We start from the raw sequence: 11,374 nt of genomic DNA, 5'->3' as shown, positions 1-11,374 counted from the left end.
CACTTGGAGGCTCCATAGCTGTCAACTTTTCCCTTTTCTTGCGAGGAATCCTATTCGGAATAAGGGAATTTCCCTTAAAAAAAAGGAAACATTGACAGCTATGGGAGGGTCTGTGAATGCAAGTAGTAGGCAGAGGGCTTGTAGCCTGAAATGCAACCCTGCTCTACTCCCTGCCCTTCTTTTGCTGTCACTAACCCCACATAATGTTTGTTTGGGGACGGGGGACAGCAAAACCAGTTTAAGTCTGTGGTGCGGCTAGGCCCATTGTGTCAACATCTTCTTCCCATAATACAGTGGTGCCTCGCAAGACGAAAATAATCCGTTCCGTGAGTCTCTTCGTCTAGCGGTTTTTTCGTCTTGCGAAGCATCCCTATTAGCGGCTTAGCGGATTAGCGCTATTAGCGGCTTAGCGGCTTAGAAAAAGGGGGGGAAAGGGGAAAAACTCGCAAGACGTTTTCGTCTTGCGAAGCAAGCCCATAGGGAAATTCGTCTTGCGAAGCGCCTCGAAAAACGGAAAACCCTTTCGTCTAGCAAGTTTTCCGTCTTGCGAGGCATTCGTCTTGCGGGGCACCACTGTACCAACTTCTCTCTCTGCCCCTCAGATCAGCCTGTCCACCACAAGGTTCCCAGAGCAGTATCCTCTGCCTCAGATACCCTTGACATAACCTTGCTTAATTTTCATTAGTGAAAGAAAGATGAGAAAGGCTGAATGAGAGACATACAGCTTCTTAAATGAGGGCCGACACTACCACCTAGTGTTGAAGTTTAATAGTCACAGATTAGCCTGTTGTCCCATTGCTCATAAATTAATACCATAGGTGATATTGAATGTCCTCTGCGGTTATACTATATCTGCTCCTCACGGGAACTATTTTGGAAGAAGGTAGTTCAGAGTTCTGGCAAGTCATGTCTCAAGAAAGTCATGTTATCATACTTTTTTACTGTTTTTCCTTGTTATAGGTTAAGAACATTATAAGGAATAAACATATTATATCTCATTCATCCTCTTCGCTAAAATCAAGTTTAGCTCCACATTTTCCTTGAGCTAGCAAGGTGAAAGTCTGTTTAAAAAGAGATTTGCAAGGGTCTAAATTGGGAATTGTGACTCCATGCGGGGTAAACTTCAATACCCATAATTCTTTGCGGGGAGGAATCTGCTTTGAATACTGTATGCCCAAGGAGAAGGTGGCATGCTAGTCTAGTTTTCTGTATAGAAATCTTGTGGGCAGGGATAAATGAACCCAAACCACAGCCTGAATTGGCACAGAACTCACACACCTTGGTGAAAATTAGGCCAAGAAACGAAGCCAAAGTTTGTGGCTATATATAGAGAATCGTAAATATAAATATATTTATCATTGGATCCAATAAACACCGGATGGTGTGGGCACAGGAGAGGCTAAACACATTTAAAGTGTCCCAGAGCCAGGTATGTGAACGATACACACCTAGGAAAGAATGTTAGAGAAGGAAGATAAGAAAACATCTAGGAAGTGTGCAATATAAACAAGGTTTTCATACCACCAAGGGCACATTTAAAGAAGGTCAGAAGAGCCCAAGCAAAGGGAAATTGTAGGGTAAAGATGTACTTGCTTATTGCCAGTGCTGAGGGACCTGCACATATCAATCTAAACTCCCCACAAATCAGTCCCTGATTTACCAAGTTGTAGAGGGTTGCTTGCAAAGTTTGCAGGATGCGTGTCTGCCTCTCCAGCCGGAAACCGTTGTCCTTTCCAACGCAGCAACAACCTCCCATTGATATCACTGATGGAAGTAGAAAGGGAGAGTAAGCCTATGTACAAGAAGCTAGCGTAAAGCAAGCCAGTGTATGGCTGGATCCAAGAAGTGTTTCGGTTTAAAGCGTAAATTTAAACAGGGAAAACAGGTAGAGGAAAACGAGACTCCACGTCCCCATCTGGTGGCACAATCTAATATTGCACATAGAACGCATATAGATAGCTTTTTCTTTATGGGTCTAGCTGAGTCCTAAGTTAAGTCAGTGTAAAGTTACACTAGGTCCAAATGCGGTTGCTGCTGCTGTACTGTTGAAGTCTGGCAGAAGAAAAGCAAGCCTTTAAAACAGTCAAGTCACGTGACTGAGCTGAACGGGCTTAGGGTCCAGCCTAGGTCCCTCTGCTCTGGTCCCGCTTCTGCCATGACACTGCCAAGTCGCTCTCTGGGGACCTTGCACAAGCCTTGGCTAAGCCATGGCCTACTGAGCCAAGCCAGTAACACTGGTGTATCTTTGGCTAAGCCAGGGTTAGGGACTTAATACCATCTGAGGCAGGAGGAATCAGCTGGCTGTGTTGAAGAGCCAGTGCGTTCTAAGCTGCTCACCCCCTTGAATCTTGCCATAAGTAATGGTAAAAGGACCCCTGACCATTAGGTCCAGTTGCAAACGACTCTGGGGTTGTGGCGGTCATCTCACTTTCAGGCCAAGGGAGCCGGCATTTGTCCGCAGACAGTTTTTCCGGGTCATGTGGTCAGCATGACTAAGCCGCTTCTGGTGAAACCAGAACAGCACACGGAAATGCCGTCTACCTTCCTGCCGGAGTGGTACCTATTTATCTAATTGCACTTTGATGTGCTTTCGAACAGGTAGGTTGCCAGGAGCAGGGACCGAGCAACGGGAGCTCACCCCGTCGCAGGGATTCGAACTGCCGACCTTCTGATTGGCAAGCCCTAGGCTCTGTGGTTTAGACCACAGTGCCACCTGCGTCCCTTCACCTTGCCATAGAATTTCCCCCTAATTGCTCCACAAAAATCTAGGTTGGCTAGATATATGTGGCAAGGCATGCAACTTTGTACACAGCAGAGTCAACAGCTAAGCCTGCTAGGAGAAACTGTAAGAATAGATTGGATGCGGTCAGAATACAGGATGGGGAATCTGTGGATGTTGTTGGACTCCAAATGAATCAGTCAGCATGACCAACAGTCAGGACTGATGAGAATTGGGAGTCCAATAACTTTAATTTAGGCATGATGTATGCCAGATGTTATGTTAAACCAGGAATATTCTGTCTGTTGAGTGGCCATATTCTTGGGTGGAGAATATTGTGTTTAATTAATACAGCATTTTCTAAAACCATTCTTTTTTAAAAAAAAATTAAACTCCAGATAGTATTTTATAGACAATAATTTCATTTTCTTTTATGCTAAATTGCAGGCACTGGAGAATGTTACAACTCTGGAATTTGTGTTCCTACCCTTGCAAAAATAAGTGGATAAATAAATATGCCAAGCAAGTTATAAAAATTGTCTTTGCATGTGAGCAGGAGAAGGAAATGCTTAGAACTGGCCTTGGAAGAAATCTGAAGTATGTGGCAACTCATCTTGCCCTCAGCTTGTGTAAACTGAAGGGGAATGTGTACAGGCACCAGGATGGAGGATATATGAAACTGTTTTGGAAACATCAGCCAAGCTGACCTTTCGAGAGGGGAAAACAGATTAATCTGAGATACAGTGAGATCTTGGTGCATCAAAAATTGCCAGTGGATTATTGGGAAATTTGGTACCATTCACAATATGACATCCATTTCATGGTTTAATTCAGAGATCTTTCAGAGAGTACAGTGTTCTTGCTTCCCCACAATGTTAAATGTGTTTTATGGGTGCAATTAACACACATGCTTTAAAGAAATGCAAATAGCAGCTACTGGGGGCCCACAAGGAACGAAACAGCAACTCTTTTCTCCCATGCTACAATGCTGATGACACCCCTATTCGCACTCGGGAGGAAGCTTCCATTGACATTAATGGGAACTTTCCCAATAATGCAAAGAGCAGATTTGGAAGATCACTTTTCATTATGAGCACAGCAAAGAGCTAAAGCAGTTATGGTCAATTAATTGAGATAATGCAATTGCCGCTGCAACACATTCTTCATGGCTTTAAGGCTATTCGGTTACTACAGCTGGGTCAGAATACAGTGGCTGGACTGATGGGCAGGGGTCTTCGGAAATAAAGTGTACCCGGTCAGATATGTGTTGCCTTCTTCCTAACTCCCTGCTACAATTTCTGAAAGCAATGAAATATGGATTTGTTTGATTAGGTATATCAGCCATCTCAGCTAATATATTGCAGGAGTGGATTGTTTTATAAATTATTTTAAGACATGCTGATCCTGTGGGATAGGTCAAAAAATCATTTTAAGGTACAACTAAGGTGGACACATATTAAAAAAAAAACCCACTGTGAAAAAGCTATTTTTTAAAAAAGAAAAATTTTGAAAAATGTATTGAATTTGCCATAAGCTCATTATTGCCATCTAGTGTCACATTTGTATAATGCACTTAAAACATTATATTTGCAGGTGTACAGCTGGGTCCAAGTTAGAAGACAAATTGATTCATAAAAGGGTATAGCATGACGTCTACATTTACACATTACCATAAAATAGCATTAATTATTTTTGTAAACGTTTCCCTACATCATCCTTATTCTGAAGCATCCCTTTTCTGATTTCCTCATGTAGCTTTCAAGTCTGTCAATGCAAGACAACGGATTGTGGAAATGTCATTGTGTTAAAAATGTTTATAATTAGTTCAGCACAGCATGTGTATCCAAGTCAACAACAGGCTGAGCGAACTCATTCTAGTTTTGTCCCCGTCCTTCTCCCTGCTGAGTTCTGCAAAGGCCACACTGTGACTGAGGAGACAACAGCTGAAAACCAGTGCCAGGCCCTGCCCTGGTTGTAGGTGTACAGAGGAGGGCAACCAAGATGATCCAGGGTCTGGAAACCATGGGTGTTATGTACTGAGTTGAATAGGATCCAAAATGCAGCAGTCTGATTGGTCCTAGAACAATAGGATTCAGAATTCAGCAGTCTGATTGGTCCTAGAACAATAGGATTTAGAATGCAGCAGTCTGATTGGTCCGCAGGAGCCACCCAATCCAATTCTAGGTGGAAGTGAATCCGCAACCTGATTGGCCTACAGTAGAATCCCAGAGTTAGCCAATCACGTGGGGCCCAATGTGTAAATAATGTATATAAAGCAGGCATTTCAGGGGAACTTCCATTCCTCACTACTATGAGCTGAATAAAGAGCATGAAATCCACACTCGACTCCGAGTATATTTCATGGGGAAAGAGGAAACTGAGAGGAGAGATGATAGTCATCTTCAAATATCTCAAGGGCTATCACATGGAGGATGGAGCAACCTTGTTTTCTCCTCCTCCGAAGGGTAGGAGCCAAACCAATGGATTCAAGTTACAAGGAAGGAGATTCTGAAAGATATCAGGAAGAACTTTCTGACAGGAAGAGCTATTTGGCCGTGGAACAGACTCCCTTGGGAGGTTGTGAACTCTCCTTCCTCGGAGGTTTTTAAGCAGAGGTTGGATGGCCATCTGTCATGGACGCTTTAGTTGAGATTCCTGCATTGCAAGGGGTTGAACTGGATGACCCTTGGGGTCCCTTCCAACTCTACAATTCTACGATTCTATTATTCTAAATAAGAAGGCAGGCAGGTGGTCACTGACAGAGGACCAAATGAGGTTAGTGGGGCATAGCCTCACTCTCCCAAATGGGTCATTCTCCACTCCATGGGCGAGACTAAGATTTCTGTCCATCCCTTTGGCACAAGGTTTACGATCAACACTGTAAACCTCTTAGACCTTTAAAAAACGTTTAATGGCATGTAAACTGCTGAAACAATAAAATAAAACTGAAAGGAGGAGAGACCGAGCGGAATTATGTGGCGGGGAGAGCCGAGAGAAGGGAGCCTATCGCAAAACAGAAGCAGATTGTTACACAGAAGAGAAGCAAGCAGGCATAAAATGGGCAGGCAGAGAAACGAGAGGCATTTGGAGTGAAAAAGTAAGACTGGGGAGGAGCACATAGTTGACTTGTCAAGCACACAGCTATATGGAGACAGAGAGTCTTGTTCCAGTTGTCCAAAATTGGATAACCTCATGGTTCGATTACTTCATTTATGCCTGGGGCTGGCTTTGCAAACTGTCCATAGGTCTAAAGCCGATTTTTGTTAGGTGGGTGCTATTTTGTATTAATTTTAATTTGATTTTTTAAAAACTATTTAAACTTTGGGTTGTCTTTGTATTTTTCATAGTGTATGTAAGTCACCTGGGAACAGAGTCATGAGGGCAGAATATAAATGCAGTATCCCCATCCATCCATCCACCCACCCACTAATTTGGACTCCAGTGACAATTTCACCCCATTTAATTTAAAGAAAGGATCCAACACTCCTAAAAATACAGTTTTGGACATGCAGATTAAAGCCACCTTTGTCAAAAACAGTATACAAAGTTACTGAACTATTCAAAAGTGTCAAACCAAAATATATTAATTTCAGACTTTTGATGTCATCGCTAAAGTTTCACACGCCTGACTTTAGGTATGGCACCAAGTAGAAACACACAGTTCTGTAAATGGATAGTGTACATAACCGAATGCATTTTGTTTAATTCACTACTGTAGTTTATCCAGTTCTGGTCCATGTCATTAATCAAACAGATTCTGCAGAGCATATACATGAATCAAAAGGCAGAAGTAAGGAAGACAGCTGCCAACCTGTTTCTGAAATCAGAGTCTTTTTCCCCTGTCACAGGCTCTGAGGCTTTTCTAGATCTTGATATATTACTCCTGCCCACACCAAGGACTCAGCTATACAGCTGCAAATAAAATGTTTTAAGTGTGTTTTAAGTGCAATATACAATGTGACACTTAATGGCACTGGTGAGCATTATGGAAAATTCAATGTATTTTTAAAAACACTTTTAAAAGCAGGTTTTTATATGTGTGTAGATTCCACCCAACACTTCTGTAGCAGTTCTTTGACATGGTTATAGAAACAAAGTGACAGCAAGATCTTATTTTAGGACCAAGAAATACTTCTGTGAAATTAGAAATTAAGGTTGATTCCAGATAACCCACTTTTTGAGCATTCATCCTGATTTCTTTGCACAAAGTTTGGGAGAGGATAGACAATGTTGGCTCTTTTAAGTCAGCATGAATTCTGATTTGTTTGTGGGAAGTAGGAAATTTATGAAAAAGACAGTTAAGAATGAAAATTGTGGCCTTCTTAGATCACTAGGTAGGGCTTGAACAATGTTCAGTACATTTATTATCTTCCTGCCTCTACATAATTCCTTAATTATTATTCTGATTGTTACAGTTGGTCTACGATGACAGGGTGGCATTCCATCATTAGAAGCAGAGGGCAAATCAAGTGAATATATTTCTCCATTTCTGCTCCTCTCGGCTATCAAGCTTCTTATTTCTTGGTGCAGAAGGAATTCATTGCACAGGGAGCATAAACAGACACTTGGAGGAAACTAGGATTAAAGTGTTTCGCTCACATCAATGAGCTACATGGAAGAACGATGGCTTGCTTACATTCCTGTGGGAGAAATCTTCCCAGGTGGATGGTGAGAGCTATATGACTGATTCATCACCTTTCCTCCATGAAACATTGCCTGGCAAACCTTAAACACCCATAACAGCGAAACTGGACAGGCTGTGAGCAGTTTCTGCTGCAAAGGGTGGGACAGGAGACAACTAGACACAAACATATAGAGCTGCACTATGTTGTACAGGAGTCAACGCAGGGCAGAGTTCCTCCCTTTCCAGACCGTAGTGCAAGCATTTGTTTCTCTGTCTCCCTGCAAATATGGAAATGGATCTCCATGGAACTTCAGAGTTGCTCCAGTAGTTGAGGAGTGTCGTCTTTTGTCATCCAGCTCCCTTTGTAGCCAACTAGTTTGCTGCCTTCTCATTTCCAACCATGAAGAGGATCAGAGGGGATGCAAATCACTGACAGGTACACAAACCTTCTGACGTTAAAAACAACCAAGAGAAAGTTGGGGAATGTTAAACGATGCATGATTTATAACGCAGGATTTCCATGCCAATTACAGCATCATGCAACAAATCCCATGCAAAATCATGTGCTGGCTTGGCTATTAGGGGATTGTGAGAATGCAGAAAATGCACAAACTCAGCAGAGGTAGTGAAGGAGCCATTAGTAGTATTCCCTTGTGTGTGAGAGTTAAAGAGGGACCTCTTGTTCCAAGTCAGTGCTTGCAATGCTTATTTTTTAAAACCAACTTCTTTTTTTAAAAAGGGACCTCTTGTTCCAAGTCTGTACTTGCTACCTGCAGTTACTTTAAATGCTTGTTTTTTAAAATCAACTTCATCTTTTAAAAAAAGGGGGGTTGGTTAGTCAGAATGCACCTTTTTAATCACATATTTTTTTAAAAAAACAGAGCCAATCTAACCAATAAAATCTGAATACAGAACCCAGGCCTGTAGCCAGAGGGAAGCTGGGGGGGCCCTCCCCCCCTTTTTTACAAATAATTTAAAATTTAGGAAATTCCCTTCCCCTGCCTTTAAAAGGTCCTGGTGAGAACATAAAAGGAAGAGAAGGACCGAGAATGGGCAGACAAGGAAATGACAGGAGTTAAGGGAAGCTGAGGAAGAGAAAAGGGGGGAAGGTAGGAAAGCAACCAGAGGGTGGGTTGGTGGAAGGAGGAAATCAAAGAGGTGAAGAATGGAAGGAAAGGCAGGAGGAGGAGGAGGAGGCTGTACTCTGGCAACCCCAGAAATAGTTGCCCTCTTACCTGCAACAAGGCCTGCACAGGTACCGGTAGCAATGATATTCATTATCATCATTAATATAGCCTGAATGAATCTTAAGTAATACATTAATGTGTAAACTGCCTCTCTGCTTTTCTGGCATCCGCTCTCCCCCATTCCCCAAACTTGGAGGCTGGCTATAGGCCTGCGTAGATCCTATTTCTGCAGATGCTCCTATGGTGCACAGCACCCTAAATGTGGGGGTTCATTAAAGATGGAGGCTCAACACATATACCCAACTTCCCCACCCCCAACCACCAGCAGTTTCCACACGTACTTGTTCTAATTTCAGGCTTCTGAGAACCTCCTTGGGGTTAAGGTGTGTGAAGCTCTCTTGAGCAGGGAGGGAGGGATCTGCCAGTTCGGGGTTCTTTTTGTTTCTCATTTTTCCAATCTTAAATTCAGTTCTCCATATTTGTGATTTGGGATGGTGGGGTCCTTACGAAAAATTATTTCTCCCATTGTGAATTTCTCCTTAAAAAAAATGTGCAGGTTTGACAAATATGCATATTCTTGCAAGCAGCACAATGGATTTTATACATTTTTTCCACTCATATATGCACTTACATGCACACTTTAATACAGTGGTACCTCGGGTTACAAACACCTCGGGTTACAAACATTTCAGGTTACAGACTCCGCTAACTTGGAAGTAGTACCTCGGGTTAAGAAATTTGCCCCAGGGTGAGAACAGAAATTGTGTGCAGGCGGTGCGGCGGCAGCAGGAGGCCCCATTAGCTAAAGTGGTACCTCAGGTTAAGAACAGTTTCAGGTTAAGAACAAACCTCCGGGACGAATTACATTCGTAGCCAGAGGTACCACCGTACAGGGATTTTACTGCATATTGCTCGGCTGTGTGTGTGTGTGTGTGTGTGTGTGTGTGTATATATATATATATATATATATATATTGCTTGCATTGCAAAATTCAGAAAAGTGCAAAGTGCAAATTTCAATGGTTGGTCATGTTTCAGCTCTTGTATTGTTTTAGAAAGAGCAAATTTGGTGAGTTCGCTTTTAACAGAAATATGAATTCAATTTTTCCTCCATTCCAAGTCTTGAGGGAATGGAAGGAAGGAGGAGAATTGAGGAAAAGACAGCCCACCCTCTCCATCCATGTCTGTCGAGTATTTAGGCATGCAGCAGCGGGTGTCCTCTCTCTTTCTCTCTGGATGCATTACATCCTTGGGGAACAAAACCATGAGAACATTTCACAGAGCTAACCACCCTGATTATATTGCACTTAACTGCATCCCCAGAAGTTTTCTTCCTATAGCAAAATAACATGATCATGTCGTTTTTGAAACTTGTCTAAGCCAAACCCACCCTCTTTTCTCTCTCCCGCCCTCGTGAAGTCTCACAATGGTTGCTATGGACGCAACTGCCTTTGAAAATGCAACCAACCAGACCAGCGCGCTGCCAAGCTACGCTGCAGTTGCTGTTGAGAACTGCACGGACGACGTGCACGGACTCAGGAAATCCTACCTGCCACCCTTGTATGGCATGATCTTCTCGGTGGGATTCCCAGGCAACATCATGGCGATTTGCGTGTACACGTTCAAGATGAGGCCCTGGAAAAGCAGCACCATTATCATGTTCAACTTGGCCTGCACAGACCTCCTGTACTTATCCAGCCTTCCTTTCTTGATTCACTACTACGCCAATGGAGAGCATTGGGTCTTTGGAGACTTCATGTGCAAGTTCATCCGCTTTGGTTTCCACTTCAACTTGTACAGCAGCATCCTCTTCCTGACCTGCTTCAGCATCTTCCGATACATTGCAATTGTCCACCCAATACAGTCTTTTTCCGTCCGGAAAAAGGCATGGGCTGTTGCAGCCTGCGTTGCATCTTGGGTAATTTCGCTGCTGGCCATGGGTCCTCTCAACTTTTTGTTTACTTCAACGATGGAGGAGAACAAATCTCTTTGCCTCGACCTTACCAGTTCTGAAAACGTGGATGTTATCCGGTGGTACAACTGGTTTTTAACTGGCCTGGCCTTCTACTTGCCATTAATAACGGTGACTCTTTGCTACACTGTGATCATCTATACCTTGGCTACAGGGCCCCACACTCAAAACCCTTATAAGCAGAAGGCTCGTAGACTTGCATTTTTCCTCCTGGTAGTCTTTTATGTGTGCTTTCTACCTTTCCATATTTTTAGGGTTCTTCGGATTGAACTAAGGTTGTACCGAGTCAGCTGCGATATTGAAAACCATATCCATGCTGCCTACATTCTATCCAGGCCACTGGCTGCCCTGAACACCTGTGGGAACTTGTTACTTTACGCCATAATCAGCGATAATTTCCAGCAAGCCATTCAGTCTCTTCTGAGATGCAAGTTGAGCCACTTAATGCAACAGACAGGGGGTAGCAGTGACTTCAATAGATCTGGAATATTAAAATTGTGAACGGATGCATTTCTCTTCAGAACCTCTGGTACTGGTTGTCTCCTAAAACAGTTAGAAAGAGGCTGCACACAGCTGCCCAGTCTTAAGAGTGGCTTTTATCAGGGGTGTGGAACCAACCTAACTCCCTCCAGATGTTGTTGAACTACAACTCCCATCATCTCCGACCACTGCTCATGCTGGCTGGGGTTGATGAGAACTGGACTCGAGCAATATCTAGAGGATCACAGGTTCTCCATCTCTGGCTCACATGAACCTGCTGAGTAAAGCAGCCTCATGGGATATAGGCTCTTCTATGTGTCTTTGGAAAGGCGTGGCAAACACAGAGCCCTTAATTCAGTTGTATAGAATGGTTGCTTGGGTGGCCCAAGGTTG

At 43.2% G+C, this 11,374-nt stretch overlaps 1 protein-coding gene across 1 annotated transcript; it reads left to right on the top strand.

Annotated features, from left to right (window-relative positions):
- The first annotated feature begins 7,120 nt into the window (after positions 1-7,120).
- Positions 7,121-11,003, top strand: LOC309340409 (2-oxoglutarate receptor 1-like). The gene is made up of 2 exons (XM_081859164.1): positions 7,121-7,779; positions 9,949-11,003. The coding sequence occupies exons 1-2, from the start codon at positions 7,763-7,765 to the stop codon at positions 11,000-11,002; spliced, it is 1,071 nt and encodes a 356-aa protein (XP_081715290.1). The 5' UTR covers positions 7,121-7,762; the 3' UTR covers position 11,003.
- The last annotated feature ends 371 nt before the right edge of the window (positions 11,004-11,374 follow it).

The sequence above is a fragment of the Podarcis erhardii genome (genome assembly GCF_964252035.2).
Source record: "Podarcis erhardii genome assembly, chromosome: 4".
NCBI classification, from domain to species: domain Eukaryota; kingdom Metazoa; phylum Chordata; class Lepidosauria; order Squamata; family Lacertidae; genus Podarcis; species Podarcis erhardii.
This window is presented reverse-complemented; position numbering and strand designations above follow the sequence as displayed.